The 21,576-nt window shown below is 58.8% G+C and overlaps 1 protein-coding gene across 13 annotated transcripts in view; it reads right to left on the reverse strand.

The window, feature by feature from the left end:
- Positions 1 to 12,973: 12,973 nt before the first annotated feature.
- Positions 12,974 to 21,576, reverse strand: part of TP73 (tumor protein p73) — a 65,710-nt gene continuing 57,107 nt past the window's right edge. For 12 of the 13 annotated variants that reach the window (XM_025856171.2, XM_025856169.2, XM_073903457.1 and 9 more), the window contains 8 exons: positions 20,440 to 20,549; positions 19,936 to 20,078; positions 19,636 to 19,724; positions 18,972 to 19,093; positions 18,467 to 18,615; positions 18,077 to 18,215; positions 17,738 to 17,831; positions 12,974 to 16,606 (listed from right to left, as the gene is read on the reverse strand). In XM_025856171.2, coding sequence (XP_025711956.1) covers positions 16,268 to 16,606; positions 17,738 to 17,831; positions 18,077 to 18,215; positions 18,467 to 18,615; positions 18,972 to 19,093; positions 19,636 to 19,724; positions 19,936 to 20,078; positions 20,440 to 20,549 — 1,185 coding nt within the window. In that variant the 3' untranslated portion in view covers positions 12,974 to 16,267. The remainder of the gene's footprint in view (positions 16,607 to 17,737; positions 17,832 to 18,076; positions 18,216 to 18,466; positions 18,616 to 18,971; positions 19,094 to 19,635; positions 19,725 to 19,935; positions 20,079 to 20,439; positions 20,550 to 21,576) is intronic. The other variant, XM_073903461.1, reaches the window with a different exon arrangement.

Below are 21,576 nucleotides of genomic sequence, written 5' to 3' on the forward strand. Positions count from 1 at the left end.
CAAGTCGTGCTGACCCCTGCTTTCACCCGTATTTCACCCGTATGCCTTGTCAGCAATCTGGATGCCCCGGAGGCCCTACAGCAAATTCCTTCTACCCTTGCCTTTCTCCCTGTCATTTGGCGCCTTTGGTTTTTCACTGATTTCTCACTGAGTGTCCGCCAGGCACCAGACACTGGCTGCCCTAGGCCCCAAGGGCACCACGGAGTCTGCCCCACAGCCCGCGTGGCACTGTGACTGAGGCTTTTCTTGACCTTGCGTCCTACCCTTGCAAGGCCGCTGCTGGCTGGATTCAAGAAAAATTGCTCTGACCCTGGTTAGAATGGAAAGGAAGACTTAATTCCGGGACTGCAACAGGGGAGAGGGATCGAAACTCAACGCTGCATGCGGCGGGCCGGTGGGGCTTCAGCCCAGGAGCAGCGAGAGGGGTTGTGGGTGGAACTTGCCAAGAGGGGACAGCAAGGGTGGGGGCATTCTCCCTGAGGGCAGGCTGAGCTCTCAGACGCAGGGCCTGGCCATCAGGGGCGCGGAAGAGGAATTCGGTCATGGGCCAAGGGTCCAGGGACTCTCTGAAAACGGGCCTAGGGCTCTTGCTGAATCTGGACTTGGCAAGGATCGACAGGGGGAGGCCGTGAGGGAGGCCCCGGCGAGAAGAGGGCTCCGAGGGGTCTGAGGAAGGTTTGGTCAAGGACAGAGTTTTTGTCAGCTGTCGTCGGTCAGGGACCCAGGCTGACCAGGCTCCACCTCCATGACCAGTGTCTGGGCCTGGGTCACGGACGCAGGAGGAAGCAGCTCTCAGGGCCCCTGGCCTGGAAGTGAGGCCCTCCCTTCCGCTCACATTTGACCCCCAAAGCAGGTCACCTGGGGTGTGGCATTACAAAGGGGTGGGGAAATGCAGGCCTTCCCTGATGGGTTGCATGTTGAAGTCTTAACCCCAGGACCTCAGCATGTGGCCTTATTTGGAAATAGGGTCTTCATAGAGGTCATCAGGGCGGGTGCTGATCCATATGACTGGTGTCCTTATAAAAAGGGGAAACTGACACAGAGACTCACGGAGCGGGAGGTCTCCTGAGGGTGGAGGACTGGAGCAAGGCATCTATTAGTCAAGGAACTGCCGCAGAAGTAGGGACAGGTGAGGAAGGGGCCTCCCCTGTAGGTTTTCCAGGGAGCACAATTCTGCTGACACCGAGACTTTGAACTTCTGGCCTCCCAAACTGTGAGAGCATCCGGTTCTGTTGTTTAAGCCCCCCGGCCGTGGTGCTTTATTACAGCTGCCCCAGGAAGCTAGCACACCCACCACGTGCTGGGACGTTCGGCCCTGAACGTCGGCCCTCGTGGGAGCTGCACGGACGATCACCACGGACAGGAGACACGCCCCAGGGCTGGCTTGTGGACCTGGCAGGGCGTGCAGTGTCCAGGTGGGGATGGGCCTCGAGGCCAAGCACACCCCTAAGAGGGGCATCCTGCAGTCTTTGAGGGGAGCAGGGTGAGGAGGACCCTGAAAAGCTTCCTCTGGGAGGCACGCCGAAGCTGAGTCTTGAAAGTCTGGTGGGCGGGCTTGGGCCACTGGTGGTGCGTGAACTTTCAGGCAGAAGCAGTGAAATCCTGCAGGAGCTGAGGCTCCTCCCTGGCTCCGGGTGGCTCAGTGTGCCTGCAGTTTACAGGGACCGAGGGCAGCTTCTCAAACTGTGTGCTCATGGGAGTTGCCTGGGGAGCTTGTTAAAATGCTGATTCCCATTCACCAGGCCAGGAGCAACTCCTCACCTCTGTGGGCGTTGCCCCCACCCTGGCACTGAGTACCCTGGGGGCGGCACCCCAGCCCTGGTGCTGCACCAAACCTACCTTTGACCCCTGGCAGCCATCCACAGCTCTTGCGCCTGTTCAGCCTCCAGAGAGAAGGGCTGCCTGGCCCTCCGAGGGGCCTCCGGAAACGTAATTCATCCACGCCGGATGGCCTGCATCTTAAGTCGACTTATCCTGCACATGACCCTCAAATTTATTGAGGAACCGTGGAGACATTTTCACATGATGCAGTGATAAACCATTTCATTTTTACAGATTCATACCAAAAATCCACCAATAAAGTATGCAACACCAGCCACGTGCTTAACATGCTTTATTTCTCCTAGTCTATGGGAGCCCTGATCAGGCTTCCTTTCATCCTTCCTTTGCCCTGACAAACACGGGGGTCTCCCGTGTGTCTCCTGTGTGCCTGGCTCCACGCTCCCAGCTGGGAGACGGTGGAAACTCCCATCTGCTGGGTCCCTTCTCTCAGGAGGCCTGCAACCCGGAGATCATATGAGGAGACGAACCAAACAATTGGCTCCTTGATAATGTAGAGTTCCAAATAGAATAGTAATCACTCTGGTTGCAGATTAAAAAGCTAGAGGAGATATTTGCATACCCGTAGTCACAACAGCATTACTGACAATTGCCAGAAGCCAGAAGCGACCCAACGGTCCACTGACGGGTGAAGGGATAAATAAAATAGAGTATGGCCGCCGGATGGAATAATACTCAGCCCTGAAAAGGAAGGATGTTCTGAAGCATGGAGGAATCTTGAGGACATCATGCTAAGTGAAATAAGCCAGCCATGAAAGGACAAACACTGTGTGATTCCACATATATGCCATAGCTAGAGCAGCCAAACTCACAGAGACAGAAGGTGTGAGGGTGGGGGCCAGGGTCTGGGAGCAGGAGTCGGGGGTTAGTGTGGAGTGGGTAGAACTTCAGTCTTGCCAGATGAAAAGCGTTCTGGAGATGGACAGTGCACAACAATGTGAACGTCCTCGATACCACTGAACTATATGCTTAAAATGGTCAATTTTGTGTTACTTCTATTTTGCCATGATTTTATTATTTAAGGAATAACTTTTTTAAAGGTGTTTCCTTTAAAGGAAAGGTCTCCTCTGCCCTTTCCTCCTTCTCTAGCAGATGGAGAGGCAACAGCATGAGAAGAGGTTGGGAAGGGCCCAGAAGAGCTCTCCGGGTTGTCACGGGCTAAATGCCAGCAGTGCGTGTTCTAAGGTCCTCATCGGCACCTGTCGGCTCCCCGCGTGTTTTGAGCATCTCCCGTGAGCCTGACCCTATTCTGGGCACTGGGATGGAAAGTGCTAGCCTAGTGCTTGCTCTTCTTACATTGCAGCGGAGGAAATGCAAAAGCTGAGGAGCAGACACACAGACACATTTCGGCTTGTGGTAAGGGCTCCGAAGGAGAGAGATCCACGGGGGCCGAGGGGGAGGTAGTGGCAGATGCCGTGGGCAGGCTGGAGAAGATGGGCTCTCACGGTGATGTCAGGGCCCAGAGCTGATGCCAAGGAGTCCATCCCCGGAAAATCAGGAAGGAGAGCATTGCTAGCACAGAGCTGCTCACCAGCTGGAGGCAGCAGTGAGCTTGGCTTGTTCCAGGAACAGCGGAGGCCAGATTCTTGGGACCTGGATGCCTCATGGTGGGGAATGGCTACGTGGAGAGTGTAAGAGCTTTAGGGGTACAACCAGAATCCCCGAGGGTGAGTTCTACTGTACTGGTTTCCTGGGGATGTCAGACACAACACAGTAGGCCGGGCTCACACAACACACAGTTCTCGAACACTTCCCGAAGTCCAGGATAAGATGTCAGCAGAGCTGTTTCCTTCTAAGAACTGTGAGGGAGAACGTGTAACAGCCTCTTCCGTAGCTGCTAGGGGTTTGCCGGTGATCTTTGACTGTAGAAGCATCATCCCCACCTCTGCTTCATCTTTGCATGGCATTCTCCCTGTATGCGTGTCCGTGTCCAGATTTCCCCTTTGTATAAGGACGCCAGTCATACTGGATGAGGCGTCTCCCTACCCCAGTAAACCTCATCTTAACTCAACCAATTCCATCTGCAATGACCCTACTTCCTAATAAGGTCACATTCTTAGGTATTGGGGGTTAGGACTTCAACATGTGAATTGTGGGGAGACACCATTCAACCCATAAGAACCTCCCCTTGGGTGGGGGATGGGGTAACTGGGTGATGGGCATTGAGGGCACGTGATATAACGAGACAGGGTGTGACATGCAACTGATGAATCACTGAACTCTACTCTGAAATTAATATTACACTTTATGTTAATTAACTGAATTTAAATAAAAAATAATAAAGAACCTCCCTCGGATAGCAATATTAAGTGCCGGGGGTTCTCCAGACCCGATTCCTCAGCCCCAGAGCACCTAAAACATGCCTGGTGCCTAACAGGCGCTTGAAAACATATGTGGCTGAATGAAGTACCATTTCTGGCTTCAAGGACCTGAACGAAAAATGCAGCAAGCGCTGAGGGCGCTCCAGTTTCTTTTCATACTTCAACTCCGTAAATATTTAAGGGCAGTGGAAATGTCAGCCTCATTTTAGGTGCTGGGGAGAGTGCAGTGACGTCTCTGACCCCGCAGAACTTACATTTTATCCTGAGACATTTGGCTTCACCTTTCTGGTTGCTCAGGTATGACCCAAGAAGGCATCCAAAGTTCAAAATCCAGAAACGAGGCCAGATCACAACTGGACAGCTGCTTACCCAGTATCCGGTTTTCCCTTTAAACAGAACCTGGGTTTCATGCCTGGCAGGAATTAGCCCAGCTAAGACAACATTCCTCAGCTGTGCAAAAGAAGGCCCTGGGCTTCCAGAGAGGCCTTTAAGTGGGGAGGGGCTTGCTCAGGTTCGAGCTGTGATCTTCTTACCTTCCATTTTCCCATCTTTAAAGCAATGTCCAAAGTTCCAGACCAGGAGTTGACCTAGAGAATGAAACCATTTGGCTAAGAAAGGCCAAGAAAAGAGAGAGAAGCCTGGCTCCCGGCTGATGATCTCCCAGCCCTCAAATGCTTATCTCAGGACATCTTTAATGACACAGAAACAAGACCCCAATCATACAAGCTTTCAGCGGGGCGGGAGTGGAGGTGGGAAGGTCTTCTTTTTTTACTGGCTGAAGGAAATTCATGATATGATCCCTTGCAAGAAAATTATATAAAAAAATAAATAAATTCACCACCCCAAAATGCTTTCAGATTACTTTTGCAGCTATACAGGAAATTATAAAACAAGACTATTATTGGGATGCCTGAGTGGTTCAGTCAGTTAAGCGTGTGACTTCAGCTCAGGTCATGATATCGGGGTCCTATGATCAAGCCCCCTGAAGGGCTCCCAGCTCAGCGGGGAGTCTGCTTCTCCCTCTGCCCCTCCCCCCGCTCATGCTCTCTCTCTGAAATAAATAAATCTTTTTTTAATTAAAAAAAAAGCCGATTATATTTGGTTACCGGAAATCCAAAGTGGAGTTCAATCAATAGAGAAGTCAGTATGAAATAGGGAACTTATCTCGGGGCAGTCAGTCCATTTCACTCCATCACGCAAACCAATCAACTTTCTGGTCTTGTCACCTCGAGAGAAAAGGACTCGATTTTCTCCACATTTGGAGGGTATGTTTAGAGCTGGCTTAAAGAAAGGCGGGGTAGCACCAGAAAATGTATCTTGGAAGGGGTGCAGGCTAGCGCCCTGCTCAGCTCGGATGAGACAGGGAGCCACACCTGCGGATGCTCGCGCGCACCCAAGGCCGCGCAGGTGCCCGAGTCCAGCACCCTGACGGTTTCAGGGCCTTCGTTCATAAAACCCCAGAGAAATTCAGATGCCCCAAAAGCCTATGATTTTTGTTACTTTATAAAAAGCTTAACTGCAAAGCCAATTTTTGCAACGATAGACCTTTATACGTGAAAAAGCCCTCTCGCCGATCAGGGAAACCCTGTAGGGGGAGAGGCTCGGCAAATAGAAGCCCAGCAACCGCCCAAAAGTGAGGGCGGCGGGAACCTGGAGACTTTGGCCGTCATTCCACGCCACGCCCAGGCCCCGCCCCGCAACCGGAACCTCGCCCTTCCGGGAAGGGCTTCGGCCCCGCCCCGCGCCCAGAGTCCCGCCCCTCACCCGGAGTCCAGCCCCCAGCCCGCGCCCCAGCCCCGCCCCACTCCGACCACACCCAAGGCCCCCGCCCAGACCCCGCCCCTCACGTGGAGCTCCGCCCCCTCACAGGGGCTCCCGGCCCCGCCCCGCGCTTCCGGGTCCGGGTCGGTGCCGGGGCGCAGGAGCTTTAAACCGCGGGGCGGTGGCCGGCCATACTCCCGGTCTGGCCCTCAGCCTCCACTCGTGCCCTGGGGCACCTCCGGCCTGCGGACCCTGTCCTTCCCGCTGGCCTCGGGTGTCTGCTCCCGCCTCCCCAGCGCCATCAGCTCCTCTACCACCGGCGCCCCGTCTGCTCCGCTAGCCACCTTGCCGTGTCCCCGGCTCTCCAGATGAAAGGGCCGTCCGTCCCTTCTAAGCAGGCCGACCGAACACTGCCCTCAGATGCCTCTGACGCCTCTCGTCCGGCGGTGTCACCAGAGCCCCCGGCCCCCTTGGCTGTCTCTGGGCTGCGGAGCGTGGAGTGGGTGCCGGCACGTGCTTTCCGTTGTTGATGGCTCCGTGACGTGGCGCGAGCCGGCAGAGCCGGGTGTGTGGCCGGCCGGGATGCGGATGCCCATCCCGTCGTCAACGAGCCGCGGCTACCGACGCCGCTCACTTACCACCCGCCGGGGGCGGGCACTGCGCAGGGGCTGAAGACTCGGCCCCCAGTGGGGCAAAGTCCTCGTCCTGTGCTGCTGGATTTGGTAGAGAGACAGACAAGGAGATCCCACGCCACGCCAGCGGCACTGGGCTCCACGAGAGCAGTCAAGCTGGGGAGGGAGCGGGAGGGTGGAGAGGCTCCGCAGAGCGGGCATTCGGGCAGGGACCCGAATGGGTGAGCCTGCCGCGCAGGTATCTGGAGGAGGCGCTGATCTGGGGGGTCTGGACAGAGAGGAAGCCAAGCCCGTCCTAAGGCCCGGAAGGAGGCCCTGTGGGGTTGTTCAAGGAATAGCACCGCAGGCGAGCTGGTAGGAGTGTAACGAGCTTGTGGTGAGGGGTAGAAACAAGGTCAGGGTGGGGGGCCCACGCGCTTTGGGTTGTGTTTAGAGTGTCTTGGGGAGCCCCCAGGGGACCGTGTGTGGAAGGCTGGGGTTTTGCAAGCGTTGCCCCAGCGGGTCCTTGCACTGATTTGGAAGACCCCACCCTAGTGGGGCCAGGGGCAGAAGGAGGCAGGGCATTGCAGCAGTTCAGGCCTGGACCAGAGTGGCAGCATAGTTGGATTTGGGGTGTTCTGAATGTAGAGCCTTTGAGACCTGCTGAGTTCCTCAGGCCCAGGTCCCTAAGTCGTGCAGCTGAGTGGGACCTGAGCTCTTTTCAGGGAGCTGTGTCCAGCCGCTGAGGGTAACACTACGAGCCGGCAGCATTCTGGACTCGCCTCCAGAGCCGCCTGGCATGATGGCAGCAGCCTAACTGGTGGTGTCAGGTGCAGTGCCACCAGCCGCAGGGGAGCAGGGCTGGTCCCCTCCCAGTGTGTACTGTCACGGGGCTGGCTGCCGGGTTTGCTGTCGGGCTGACGGCTCCTGTCCACCTGTGTGACTCTCTCCTGAAGCCATAACTGCTCTGTGAAATCTGTTCCTAATTACCATGTTAAGGTTTAATCCTGACTTAATGCACATAGACCATTCTGAAAATGTTCAGCTGAATGGTGTGCAATAATAGTCTCCTCTTTATCTCCCGAGCACGTTCGTGAATATTTAAAATTTGCATGTTTTTGGAAAGCTGCCAAATTGTAGTTTTAGATTATATATGATGCTGTCTTCCTAGTACCTCCCTTCTTGACTTAGGAGAGTCCGCATCCTTATAACTGAATGTAGAATAAACACATTTGTACGTGACCCATACATGGACAAGTGCCTGAGCTCCACACGTTTTTGCAAACTGAACAACCTGTGTGGCCAGCCCCCGGAATGTTCCTTGTCCCCAGGACCCCCTCGGGCCCCCTGCCAGTTCAGACCCAAGGGTAACTGCTGTCAGCTGCGGAAGGAGCTCGGCAGATTGTTACTCCGACAGTCTTACTAGTGTTGGGTATGTGGCATTCTGGCTTCCTCAGAGGCCAGCGGTAAGTTAAATCCAGCGGCCAGTCGTTTGCCTTGAGGGCAAACGTTGGGATGCTGTTGAGGTGACCCAAGTCAGAAATCCACCTCCCATTGCTCTGATTGATTCCCTACCCTTGCAGCAACACCGCATCTTGATTCCTGGGGCATCCAGTAAGGTGAAATGAGGTAGCGCGAGTCCCCCAACTTGTTTCCACGTTGTTTGGGTCATTCCAGATCCTTTGCCTTTCCGTATACATTCAGAATCTCATCTGCGTCTACGCAAACATCCTGCCGGGATTGTGATGGGAATCACTCTGAGTCTGCGGATTGGCCTGGGGAGGACCGACACCCTCACGGTAGGGTCACAGCCCATCTGTGCCTTTATTGCTGTCTTCCTTGATTTCCTTCATTACTGTTCTGTACTCATCAGTGTCTAGATCTTGTGTTTTGTCAGATGTTTTTGGTGCTATTGTAACTGTGACTTTTGTGGAGATTTATGAAGGGAAACCTCACTGAAACGGAGTCCCACACCTACCACTCTGGCCCAAGAGTGCACCTTGCACGTGGGTACTACTTTTCTGCCCCAGCAGGAGGAAGGAGAGTCTCCTCGCCCCCTCCCCAAAAGCACAGCCAGTGAGAGTCTGTCACGGCGCAGACAGTGAGAAGCCCCTGCACCCTGCGCTCCCAGTTGACTTCGGTGGACCTTTCCTTTACACAGCCCCCCCCCCAGCTCTCCACTCCTTTATAACGTGTACCTCTCCTCTGCTCTCCAGACCTGCCTGTGGTTTCCCTGTCACCTGCTTGTCCCACGTGGCAGTTCTCTGCTGTTCCCCGAAAACCCATCCTTTGCTGGTAAAATAACTGGCAGTTTTAGTTTTAAGGTTAACAGTTTTTTAATTTTCTATTTCCATTGTTTGTTGCTAGTGTATAAAAAATACGACTGATTTTTGCATAAAAAATTGTATTCTATGACCTTGCTAAACTCCCGTGTTCCATTCATTAGCTTTGTTGTCGATTCTCTGTAGAGATGATTTTCTTCTTTTCTTTCTAGCCGGTATGTTTTTCTTTTTCTTGTCTAATTGCGTTGGCAGGGACCTGTCCTATGACGTGGAATAGGACTGAGAAGAGCCCTGTGTTGTGTCCAGTCTTAGGGTGAAGGCCTTCGTCTTTCACCACGAGTATGGTGCCAGTTCTGAGTTTTGTCAGGTTGGGAAATTTGCTTTCTGTTCCTACTTCACTGAGGTTTTTTATGACGAGTGGATGTTGAATTTTATCAAATGCATTTTCTGCATCAGTTGAGACGATGAATGATTGATCCTCTAATATCCAACCAGCCTTGCATTCCTGAGAGAAGCCCACTTGATCGTGCTGTATTACCCTTTTTAATATAGTGTTGAGTTCCATTTGCTAAATTCCTGTGAAGAATGTTTCTATCTGTGTTTATGGGAGAGGTTTGTCTATAGCTTTTTTATAGTGTCTTTAGAGGGTTTTGGTTTCAGGGTAACGTTTGCCTCACTGAGTAAGCTGGGCATGTTCCCCACCCCCTAGCCCCCAGTTTCCTGGAAATGATAGAATGGGCACTAATTTCTAAACATATAAAAAGCCATTTTTGAGCTCCCTAGGGTGAGCTGCCACAGACCTACAGTGCTAGTTTGCCAGTGCCCGCCTCACTGTAACTTTTATCTGAAGCAGCCTTTTTCAGTATTCCATAAGAGGGGCTTAGGCTCTTAAGTCATAATATTTCTTTTCAGAAACTGTGGGCTGACCATTGCTTATGGGAAAGAAGTTCTGGAAGTACTCCCCCTCAATGCCATCAGTGCAGCCGCTGATGGCTGTTGGGGCCACAGGGAGAAGACAGGACCAGGCAGGGGCAGCTGGATGGAAAGAAGGGTCTGGGCCAAGGACTGAGGCAGTGGATGGCAAGGTGTCCCAGGGGCAGAGAGGCATGGACCGCCGTGTCATCCCGAGCTTCGTGGGATGGGGGACAAGGGGGGCTTGGGCAGGGCACCACAGGATTGTGCCTAAGTGGGGGTGATGAGGCCTTGGTCTCTCAAGCCCTCACTGGAGGTACCTGGTGGGTGACACCCACCAGTGCCGGGCGGTGAGCGGGTGTTTGGGACAAGGAGCCAGAGGCCAGGCCAGGGGTGGGGAAGGCCACCGTGTGGGGCCTGCTGTTTCTCCATCTCAGGAAGTCCGTTCTTTGTCTGGGCTCGAGTCCCCTTGGACTTTGCCTGGAGAGCAGGGCCTCCAGAGTCGTCTGTTCTCATGGTCCTCCATCCCTCCTCCCGTTCTCTCTGGGGTCTCTTCTGCCTGTGTGCTTCACGTCCCCACTGACCCTGAGGGGCCAGATCCAGGCCTGGCCCCTGTTTGCCCCTGCCTGGAAGAACCCTGCAGGAGGCGCTCCGTCTCATTTCCCGGGGCTCCCGTCTCCACGGTGGGTGGAGTAGCCCACGCTGAGTCCTGTGTGACCCCCCAGATCAGCTTTTCCCGCCACCGGCACTGCTGGCTGGCTGTTTCCATGCCCGCCCTGAGGCCCGGCCGCAGGTCCCCTCTGCCTGCCGGGCACCTGCACACGCGCGCACACGCTCCCATGCTCAGCTGGGGCCGAGCTCGCGCAGAGCTGGCTCCCCTCCCCGGCCACGCCCCCCCTCCTGCGCCCACCCTCACCTTTGGCTCCTCTTCCGTCACCACCTCACATCCTCTCTGTCGTCGGCAGCTCCCGCGCGCGCTGCCTGGCTTCCCGCAGAGTTCATCCCAGGGCGAGCCCGATAGGATGGAAGGCGATCAGGCTCCCCTCGCTCCAGGTAGATGCCACCCTCCTTTCTGACCGCGGCCCTTCTCGCTGGTCCTCAGGGCACTGCCCCTCCTCGGGGCTTTGCCCTTGCCCTCTCCTTTGCCTGGATGCGTCCATCCCAGGCTCTGTCCTAGGCTCCTCCGGCCCGCTGGGGCTTTCCTCAGATGTCACCCCACAGGACTCTTGCCAACCCTGACTTAGCGGTCTGCTCCACTCCTCCCCCCAAAGAGCGGTTCCTGGGGCCCTGTGGGTGGGGCCGGCCCGTTGGCTGCGGACCTGCAACATGAAGTGGTTGAGGCCTCTGGTCAAGGCAGAAGCACCACGAGCGATACTGAAGCTCAAAGCCGGGACCGGCCAGGGATCTGACAGTCCGACCATGGGGGCTGTTCCCACGAGAGGTGCAGCCCATGGTGACAGGCTCTGCACTGCAGACTGGGACGGGGGAGGCTTCAGCAGCCGAGGGGGCTCCTTCCTGGTGTCACGGCTCATTCAGGACTTGACAGCAGAGGCTGGGGTCTGTTTCAGCCACGGCCTGGTACGTGAGGGAGATGCTTCCGGCAGGAGCCCCCTCAGCGTGGGGACTGGGGGTCAGGGCAGGATTGACCATGTAGGCTCAGTGGGCTGCAAGCTGTCTCCAGGGGAGGAGCAGAGCCGGAGGTGGCTGGAGCACATTGGAAACTAACGGTCATGTGCAAGAGGCAGGCTGCAGGGTCCGCTGGGCATTTGGGGCAGCTGTAGCGGTATTTAGAAACCAGGCAGGTGTCTGAAAGAACCCGTGCAGGAGGCAGGCACGGGTACAGCACTGTTATGGGTACGGCGGGGTGTCCTGATGCACCACTAGCCCGTCGTGTTCTTGCTGGCCTGCGGACTTGGTCTTCAGAGGTCAGCGGGGAGACGAGCGGACGCCCTTCGCCTCCCGAGGGGCATGGAACATGTAGCCAGGCCTCCTCTTTTCCTTTTGGCAGCTACGGGGTCATCGCCAGGATGCTCCCAGAACAAGCGCGCCTTGCAAAGCGGCCGGTCCGCTTTGAACCCAAATCATCTTTTGACCTTAGAGTGCAACAGATGGGAGATGTTTTTACATGTTTGAAGGAATTGGCTGTATTGCTCGTACCCTACTTAAAAAAACATGTTTCTGAACAAAGATACAAAAAACACCCTTGTGCTGTAAGTGTGACTGTGTTCATTCCTCAGAGGCTGCCTTTCCTTGTTTCCCATCTGGTTCAGAGGTGTCGGAGCGCTTGCGATTGGGATTCCTGTCTCAGTGATGGGGTCAGGGCATGTTCTGCTCAGCCCTTGACGTGGGCCAGGGATAGATAACAACTCTGGGGAAAGGGATGGGCAGGTTTTGCTCAGAGGCGAGTGTGTGAATGAATGGGCCCAACCAGAAAGGTGTGGCTGGGGCCCCGGCTGGTACACCCAGCTCCACCTGGCCTCTCCTGGACCCGCCTGGCCTCTCCTGGCCCCTCATGACCCCTCCTGGCCTCTCCTGGCCCCTCATGACCCCTCCTGGCCTCTCCTGGCCCCTCATGACCCCTCCTGGCCTCTCCTGGCCTGCCTGCATGTGGTGTCCCCGCAGAGCTGTCCCTGCTTTAGTGAGTGCCGGTGAGCGTGGGCATGGCTCCATCTGGCCTTTGTGTGTTTTCTCTTCTGCTTAGTTTCAGCCCGATGTCTAAATGACTTGGGCCCCCCTCCAGGTTGAACAGACTCAAGAGGCCTTGACACAGGCAGGGCCCCTGTGTCCCACAGCCTAGAAATCCAGAAAGCTGAGAACTGGAAGAACGGAAGCTCATGTGGCCTCCGGCCTGAGTTGAGCGGCCGTAAGCTCTCTGCTGTCTTCTGTGTTCTAAGTTTTGCAGAGAAACGTGAATGTGCTCGCCTCCAGGCAGCTGGGAGGGTATTTGTGGTCTACCCGTGTCCTGTGTAACCTTTCTGAAGTCAAGACCTCCGGCCCCCCTTGGATGAGGGTTCCAGAGGCCGAGGCCGAAGTAAGGCCTGTGAGGTCAGGCAGCTTTCGCTCTTGTGACTCCAGGCAGCCCTGAGCTCTTGGCTCTGCAGTACCCACAGCCTCATTCCGCTGAAAACACAGGAGAAGCCCAGTGGGGCTGCTCAAGCCTGGCGTGGAGGCTGTAGGTCCCCCCACCTGCCGGGAGCTGCCTGCGTGCACAGGTTATCTTCCTTATCTGAGTTACTCAGAGACAGCCTTCGGAACGTGCGCTTTATTATGTTACAAAAAACAAAATTTCCCACCAAAACACAGCTAAAAAAATAACACATTTTCCCAAGATTACATTACCAAAAAAAGTTAATATCATTGGAATAGATCCATTAATACTGCTTGAAGACGCATCAATTACATTAAAAATGTGGGTGATATATATATATTTTTTAACCTTAAAGCGTTAAAGTGCTTTACCCTATGGAAACAGAGAACTGGCTGTCTGCATCGGAGATGCTGACCTGTCCCTGATCCGTGCATGCTGAGGGCCTGGGCCGTGGAAATGACCGCTCCCCAGCAGCCCAGCCCTGCTAACGAAGCTCTGCACACAGCCAAGCTGTGGGGGCAGTGAAGGGTGTGGGGCAGGACAGCCCCCCCCCCCAACCCCCCAGCAGCGTGCTTTCTGGCCTGAGCTCAGGCCGGCTGGTGTCGGTGTGGACGCACAGTCCACTTCATTCTCTGGGCTGCTTCCCATCCAGAGCATTCCCTCCTGCCTCTTCACCACTGGAAAACCCACACCTTCAGAGTTTATTCGTTCTTGATTCTTGAGTTCTGTAGAACCAGAGTTTCAAACCTATGGAGTGTTGCTCCCGTCAGTTTGCACGTTCTCCTAAGCAGGGCCAAGTTTCTACACAATTGATTCTTGTGGCTTGTTCTCCCCAAAGGCCCTCACCCTCCAGCACAGTGGGAGAAAGGCTCCAGGACAGCGCGTGCAGCCTGGGGCCCCCATGGGAGGACAACCTCCTCCCTCCCCCCTCGATGTTCGGGGCTCTGCCTGCCCTGCACCAGCCCTTTCCAGGGCACCTGGGGGGGTCTCTGTGGCATTTCCTGCTGGACTCGGGCCCACAGGAGCGTGCCTCGGAGACAAACGGGGGACTGGGCTTACCCGCATCCGGCCGGGTCCGTGGGAGTTGGGGGATGGGTCCCAGTGCCTGAGGTGGAACAAGGGGGCACCACTGGGGTGCCCCAGCGTGTGGCTGCAAGAGCAAGTGCCAGAGTCTAGCCCAGCCTTGAAGCCCAAGAAGCAGGACTTCGCCTATTTGCTCATTGGTAAACCGGCATGAGCAGGGTACATCTTTCCCTGGCCTTGCGGTGTGTGTGTGTGGGGGGGGTGTGTGTGACAGAAAACGGGGGGGGCATGGGCAGCTGCACATGGCCCCCAGTGGCCCTGAGTCTGCGGCCTGTGACTATGGGCCTCTGCGCAGCGCATACCTTGGGGAAACTGCAGATCCCCGTGCACACGGAGCCCCTCTGGGCTAGTGAGCAGAGCCTGCTGCCCGTTGGAACGAGCTGGTTCTGTTGCCCCGGTTAGCCCTGGCTGGGGCTCAGAGCTCCCGGGTGCGCGGTGGAGGGGGAGGGATGGCCGCGTCATCCCAGACGCGGCGCTCACAGCGCAAGTGATGCTTTCACGTCAGTGTAGACTGGGGATGAGAATGGCATGACTCTCCAAGGTGAAGTCCTGGTCTGGAGATGGCCCTGAGGCCAGCTGGGGCTTCCTCCCCCTGCTGGCCAGTCTCTGAACCACCATGCAGCAAGGAGCACCGCTCCCTCTTCCCAGGGCTGACATGGAAGAAGGAAGCCGGTACTTAGCACCCACTCTTCGTCCAGCGTGGAAAGGGACGGAGCTGGAGTTCTGAACAGACACCTCTGAACACGTGGCCTGAAGAGTCCGTCCTGCCTTCTCCAGAGAGGAAGGCTTCTCCGGGGGGGGCTCAGGGCAACAAGAACAAACCTGAAGGGTGCTGAGGGCTGTGTCTACACCTTCCCCGTGGCCTGGAGGCTTACCTGCCTCAGTGGGGACATCGGTAGAGGACCCACACATTCCGCAGGCGCGGCGAGGGAGCAGGCTGTGCTTGGGAGGTGCCACATGCCCGCACGCAGGGCAAGTCTCTGCTGACCTATTAGGCCGGCCTCCCTTCATCCCGCCTGCCTGGAACAAGGTGGTTTGCCTCGTTACCCATTGCCCACATTTCTCTGGGGCCCTGTGTCCTGCCCTGGACAGTGCGCTCAGTCTGTCAGTGTGCTGGCCACAAGGGCTCATGAGGTTCCTTGCAAATGAAAATGGCCCCACGCCTGCCCCCAGCCCGCTGATGCCTCGGGGTGCCTCATGAAGGTCTGCCCCCTGCCCCCTGCCACCCCCAGGAGGACAGGAGGGCCCTCCCAGCACCGGGCCTTCCTCTGAGCCCCCGACGGGTGCACATTCCTGCCGAGTGCTCCCCCTGCCTGGGAGGGGCTCTCCCCACAGCCCTGAGAAAGGTGACCCACTGCCCTGCTCCCAGTTTGCCAGTGTCGCCAACGGAGTGGAGCTGTCCCAAGTGGAGACCTTCTCAGCCAAACAGCGGGCGGACCTGCCCTGCCCCTCCACGGCCCCGTCCAGCACCTGGGAGCGAGAAGCTGACCCTTGCCTGGCTTGCCCTCTACTGGGAAGCCAGGAATGCCGACGGGTTGAACCCTGAAGGGAATGTCAAGAATGAAAGCAAAAAATAAAATAAAAGCTGACCCACCAAGTACAAAGGGTATCATTTTATCAAATATTGACAATTTCCAGTAGTCTAACGAGCACGCTGTCCACGTCTGTGCCGAGAAGGTCACCGAACGGAGGCGGCTGTGGCCAGTGGTGTTGGCATGGGTGTTGGCTGGTGGCACCTGACCAGAAGTTTCCTTGCCTCCCAGGAGGGACCGCACACGCGGCAAACGCACTCCTTCCTCGGCCCCTCCAATTCCAGGGAGGTTCTGGCTTTCCTCTTTGGGCAGGAAGTGGAAGGTAGCTGCAGTGGTTTGAAGTGAGAGGGACAGACTGACCCTCAAGTCCAGCAGAGGGACCCAGCCTTGAGCAGAGACAGGGTCTGAAGCATCGACCCCAAGATAAACATGTTTTAGATACAATCCCGGGGCCGCTCATTGCCAGGAACCAAAAGACTTAGAGAAATACTTTTCGGCAGTCTGTCAGCAGAGGCGAGCCTTGTATTCCGAAGGACCTCGCTGGGGAGCAGCAGAGCCCTAAGGAGGACGAGGCCCGTGGGGGGTGGCGCCGGCCCTCGGGGGCACCCCCCCGGGCACAGCTCCAGTCCCCGGACACAGCAACCCCGCCGTCCAAGGCGCTGCAGGGTGGACCTTGCCTTTTCCCTGGGCACAGCCTGTGGGTCCTGCCTCCCTCAGCAGTCTTTGACAAAAAGCGAGAGGAGACCAAACACGGCTTCCCAGGGACTCCGGGCCCCGGCCGCCGCCACTGACCCGGCACCGTGCCCTCCGCGCCCACTCTCCTGCGAACCCCGGCCCCTCAGTGAATCTCGCTCTCCGTGAACTCCTCTTTGATGGACTGTTTTCGGGACTTGCAGTCCGGGAGGTCGAAGCCGAAGTCGGCCCACTCGTCAGGCCCCGAGCCCCCGGCCGGAGCCCCGCGGTTGGGGATGGTGATGGTGTGGCGCACACGGAAATGCACGGCCTCCATGACCCGCTGCCGCTGGAGCTCCCCCGAGCTGCCGATGGAGATAGCAGAGGTGTTGCTGCTGGAGCGGATCAGCTGCTGGGCGCTGTAGTCGTGGCTCTGCTTTAGGTCCTGTAGGCCCCTCCAGATGGTCATCCGGTACTGGTCTGGGATCTTCAGGGCGCCGAGGTCCTGCACGAGCCGCGGGCGTGCCACTGTCAGCGGGCCCTGCCCCGGCCCGGGCCCAGAAGCCCCCTCACCCCCCAGCCGGGGCCGGGGCCGGGGCAGGGGCAGCTAGTGCTGCATGCATGAGGCCGTGGCCTTCTGTGACCGAGAGCCAAGAATGGGCGTGTGCGTGTAGGGGTGAAGCCATTCCTGGGCTCTGCGGACTGCGGCCCTGACCACCGTCAGAGTGAGCGGCGGAGCCCCTCCACAGCAGGCCCCGTAGGAACCAGAGCAGATCATCGAGCCCCTGTGCCCTCCCCCTCCATGCCAGGCACAGGGCTCGTGTGGGTGAGGGGCACTTACCATGCACTGAACTAGCCTGGCAGGGGTCGGTGGGGACGGGGAGGGGGAGGGCATTCATCCCAGTGACTGGCCCCAGTGCCTGCAAGAGGCCTGCAGCCCTGGGTGGGAGCTGAGCACCAGGCTGGGGAGCAGGGGCTCAGGAGGCTCCCGGCCGCTGAGCTGGACCTGCCCTGGGATCTGGGGCTGGCCCTGTGTCTCAGGGCTCTCGAGGCTTGAGCTTCCCTTGGCTAACCGTGCATTATGGCTCAAGGTAGCCCTAGGCTGCGAGCAAGTGACGTCTTTCATGGTTTAGGAGGGACTCGCTGCTGGTATCTTGTCTGACCCAGAGATGAGCCATGCCATTTGCTTCTGGCCTGGCATGATCTGAACCCAGGACACACAGGACGTGTCTTGCCCTCTGTGGGCCTCAGTTTCTCCCCATGTAAGTGGAGAGCTGCCCCAGCTCCAAGACCCTTCTGGCCTTGGCAACTCTCTGTGCTTTGGGAACAGCCTGTCCCCCAAATCAAAGGCAGCCGGGCCGCCGGGTCCACGGGAGCAGTCCACTGCCAGGGCCCCGGGCGGGGGTCCCATTCAGCCACTGTCTGTGCAGCCGACTGCGCCCGCGCCTCGAGAGCTGACTCGGTAGGAGGCCAGACGTGAGAGAGGACGTTGGGTTTGGTCTCGGGAAGAAGGGTTTTTGCAGATTTTCCCCCTCCCCCGGTGAGAGCAGGAAGCAGAGTCCCAAAAGTGGAGGACGGCCGTGCCCTGGGCCAGGGCGCTGGGCGCTGGGCTCTGGCCTGTGGGCAGGGCGCCTACCTCTATCGTCAGGTTCTGCAGGTGGTAAATGTTCTGTAGGCCCTGCGACGTGAAGTACTCGATGCAGTTTGGACACCCCAGTCCTGTCAGGAAACTGCGGGGAGAAGGCAGGGGTGGAGCGGCTCTCACTTCCAAGCACGCGCTCAGCTGTGCAGCCTGGCACCCCTGCCCGCCTGTGGCCGCTCCAGGAAGCCCCGCGTTTCGTGCTTTCTCCCGAGCACCTGTTGGGTGCTCTCTCCTGACCTCCCCGCTGCTGCTGTCCGTGCTCGAGGTGGCAGAGCGGACGTGCCTGAGGACGGGCAGGACAGTGTGCCGACTGCCCAGCAGCAGCCCACATACCTGACCAGGCTGGGGTCGGCGTGGTAGGCGGGTGGTGGGGTGCAGTGGGACCCCGAGACCATGGACTGGGCGCCGTGGCTGCCGTTCATCTCGCCGCTGGTCGGCAGGGCGTGGCCATGGTTGTTGAGAATCCCGGGACCTAGGAGAGGGCCAGCCGGGTCGGGCGTCCCCCGCTCTGCACGACCGGGAAGCTAGCATGGTGCAGACCTCCCCACAGTGGGGAGTGGACAGAGGGGACTGTCCGCGGCTGTGCCTCCCGTCCGGGGACAGGAACTGCCGGTGGGAGGCGGCCATCGAGAGCCCCGAGCTGGGCAGCAGTGTCTGCAGCCAGAGCTATACCCTCTGTGCCTCCCCAGCCCGTTCTGCAACCCCCCGACCCGGGCCACTCACCCATAGGCCCCAGGTTGGGCCCGGCCGCTGAGCTGTGTGGGGGCGGCTGGCCCACCAGCTGGTTGACGGAGGGCAGCTTGTTGACGGCCCCGTGTGCCTTGTTCATGGGCGAGAGGACCGGCCCGTAGGAGGCAGGCTGCAGGTGGTTCCTGCTCGGACAGCCACAGCTCCCGGTCATTTCCACACAACACCCCGCCCTGCTGGGGGCCTCCCTTCTCACCCATGTTCCCACCCAGACCTGGGCCAGACAGCCCCTGGCCTGCCCTCCAGCAGGGAGGCTAGAGCCAGCTCCCACCGCTGGAATCCGTCAGTGGGGCCGCCTGCTGATCCCCCTCTCACCCCGCCCCCCGCCGCCGCCTTGCAGTCAGTGGACACTTAGGAGGCCCCGTGGGAGGGGCGGAGCCATGCACAGAAGGCTCCCAGGAGGAGGGCCGCCAAGTGGGGGCGCTGGGGGCCTGTCCTGGTGGGGGTCCAGGCCAGCGGCGGGGGGGCGGGGTGCACTCACGGCCTCTGCAGGAGCTGCTGCTGCTGCCGGTACGTGTCGACCAGCTGCTGTGGTACCAGCTCCATCAGCTCCAGGCTCTCCTTGACCTTCATCAGGATCTCAAAGTTCTCCCGGCCCCGTACCTGAGCACAGACGGGGGGGCCCTCTGCACAGGCGCCTCTGGGACCCTGCGGCCAGGGAACGTCCGCTTCTCCCCTCTTCCCCAGGAGCAAGTCTGGGGCCCGGTGAGCGCCCACCGTTCCTCCCATCCCCCGGGCTCTGCACACGCAGGCTGCTGGGACGGGGGCACCCACCAAACACGAGGCTCTGAGAATCGGACTCATTCTGGAATGGAAGAGCCGTCCTAGCAAAGCTGGTGGGTCATCTGACCCACGTGCCAGCCGTATAAGCTGGGCTCACAGACTTCAGGATTCCGTGACCCCTGACACACTGTCCCCCTGGGGGGGGCTGCCCCCCCCCCCCCGTCGCAGCGGGACTTCTTGCGTGGCGGGAAGCAGCACACAGAGTCACTTCCCGGCACGGTCTGGCTGCCTGGGAGCTGCTTCTCCTGGGCACCCCGCCCACCACCTGCAGAGCCCAGGGTCTCAGCTCGGAGCACGCCAGGGCCACTCCCCGCCTGCCCCCGGCTGCCCCAGCACGGGCTTTGCGGACAGAGGACACGCACGTGCATGTAGTACACGTCCTCGTCTCCGAGCCTCCTCTTCTTCACGTTGGTGCCCAGGGCAGGGACGGCAGCGGGGCTCTGTTTGAAGGCTGGAGGGGAGGCAGGCCACACGCAGGTCAGGCCGGCAGGATACCCACCACCCGGTGTTGAGCTGCCCAGAGACCAGTAACCCATCCAAGAGGGGCCGACCCAGGGCGGGGCCGCGCTGGATGGAGCTGGAGCCAGGGCGGCCACGGGCTCGCGCCCCGAGGGGTCCAGCGCTGCCTGCCATCGTGGCCCGCCCCGGCCCAGGCCGCTCACCGCGCTTGCTGGCCGCCCCGTGCTTTGCGGCGCTCTCGCTCAGGGCCTGCTGCTCCCGGTGGTGGTCTTCGTCAGCTTTGCGGTCTCGGCCAGGACAGGCGCAGATGCGGCCCTCAAAGGACCGGCGGCCCAGCACCTGTCCACTGGCGGGGGGCCGCGGGGGCGCACAGCCAGAACCATGAGCCTCAGGGGCCTACCTCCAGCCTTGCCAGCCCTGCTCACCCTCCCCACCCACCTCGCACAGGGGGGTCTTGATGAGCCAGGGGGTGAAGGCCGAGCTCCCAGCCACTCTGGGACACCAGGTCCCTTGCCATCCTCCCAAAGCCCAGCTCCTGCTCAGGTAGCCACTGAAGCCCGGGGTGGGGGTGGGGGATGTCCCTCCTTAAACTCACCTCCAGGGCAAGCACCATCCCTTACCATGCCCCAGATTCATGCGCACCCCCAGCAGCAAGGCCCCGAGCCCCCAGTCCAGCCTCCCCCACCCCACACGCCCAACAGACTCACTCCCGGGTCTCCAGGGTGATGATGATGAGGATGGGCCGCCGGTTCATGCCCCCCACACAGCTGCTGTTGCACATGAAGTTGTACAGGATGGTGGTGAATTCTGTCCCCACCTGCACACGGCGGGGGGGGGGGGGGACGGCTGTGCTGTCAGCCTGCAGGCCCCAAACCACTGAGGTGGGGGCTCCTGGGCTGGGTCCTGACTCTGAGTAGGCATGGGGTGGAGGCAGCCCCGGCACTGTGGTCCTCTGCCATTCATCCATCCACCTGCATGCATCTACCTTCTGTCCACCCATCCATCCATCCATCTGTCCATCCATCCACCTCCATCCACCCACCCACCTACTCATCCATCCATTCGTCCATCCACCTGCATGCATCCACCTCTATCCCTCCAACCCATTCACCTGCATGCACTCATGCCCCCATCCAAACCATCCACGCATCCGCCTGCCCGTCCATCCATCCATTCAGGCGTGCACGGAGTGCCATGCACCATGCTCGCTCTCGGAGGCACAGAGTCCTGTGGTCTGGTTGCTCCAGCCATCTCCCCTAACACAGATTAGAGATCAAGCCCTGGAGGCTGGGTGTGGGCAGCGGGCAGGTGCACAGGTTTCTGTGGGCACAAATGTGTGTTCTGCTTGCTGTGGGATCTCCTGTGCAGAACGGTGCACGGCTCTGGCAGAGGGATGGACCAGAGCCATCTGAGTGGACCCCCATCTCCAGCTCATGTGCCGTTTCCCAGGGAGTCTGTGGACAGCTGAGGCATGAACCCAGGACTTTTGACCCCTGGGCATCCCAGGACCACAAAATGGGCAGTTGTCATGGTCTCCCTGGGTCAGGAGCTAAAACTCGGTTGCTGGCGTAGGCAACCGGCCTTTCACAAAACTGCTGACACATGGCAGCCACCAGGGGGCGGGAGAGCCCTGCTTTCCTGGACAACTCTGGCAGGTGAGCATTGGCTGGGGAAGGAGGGCCGGCAGGGGGTGCCCGGGACGCCCGAGGGGCCAGGTACAGGGATGGGGTCTGAGTGCAGTCTGGGGGCCAGACCCAGATAGAGGAAAGGTGGAGGCTCACTGTGCCCACTCACCCTGGGAAGCATGGCACACAGGGCCCAAGCGGGCGGCACAGCCCCTGCCC

This window comes from Callorhinus ursinus, unplaced genomic scaffold (assembly GCF_003265705.2).
Source record: "Callorhinus ursinus isolate GAN/ISIS: 27379988/994484 unplaced genomic scaffold, GSC_fseal_2.0 scaffold18, whole genome shotgun sequence".
Classification (NCBI taxonomy): Eukaryota; Metazoa; Chordata; class Mammalia; order Carnivora; family Otariidae; genus Callorhinus; species Callorhinus ursinus.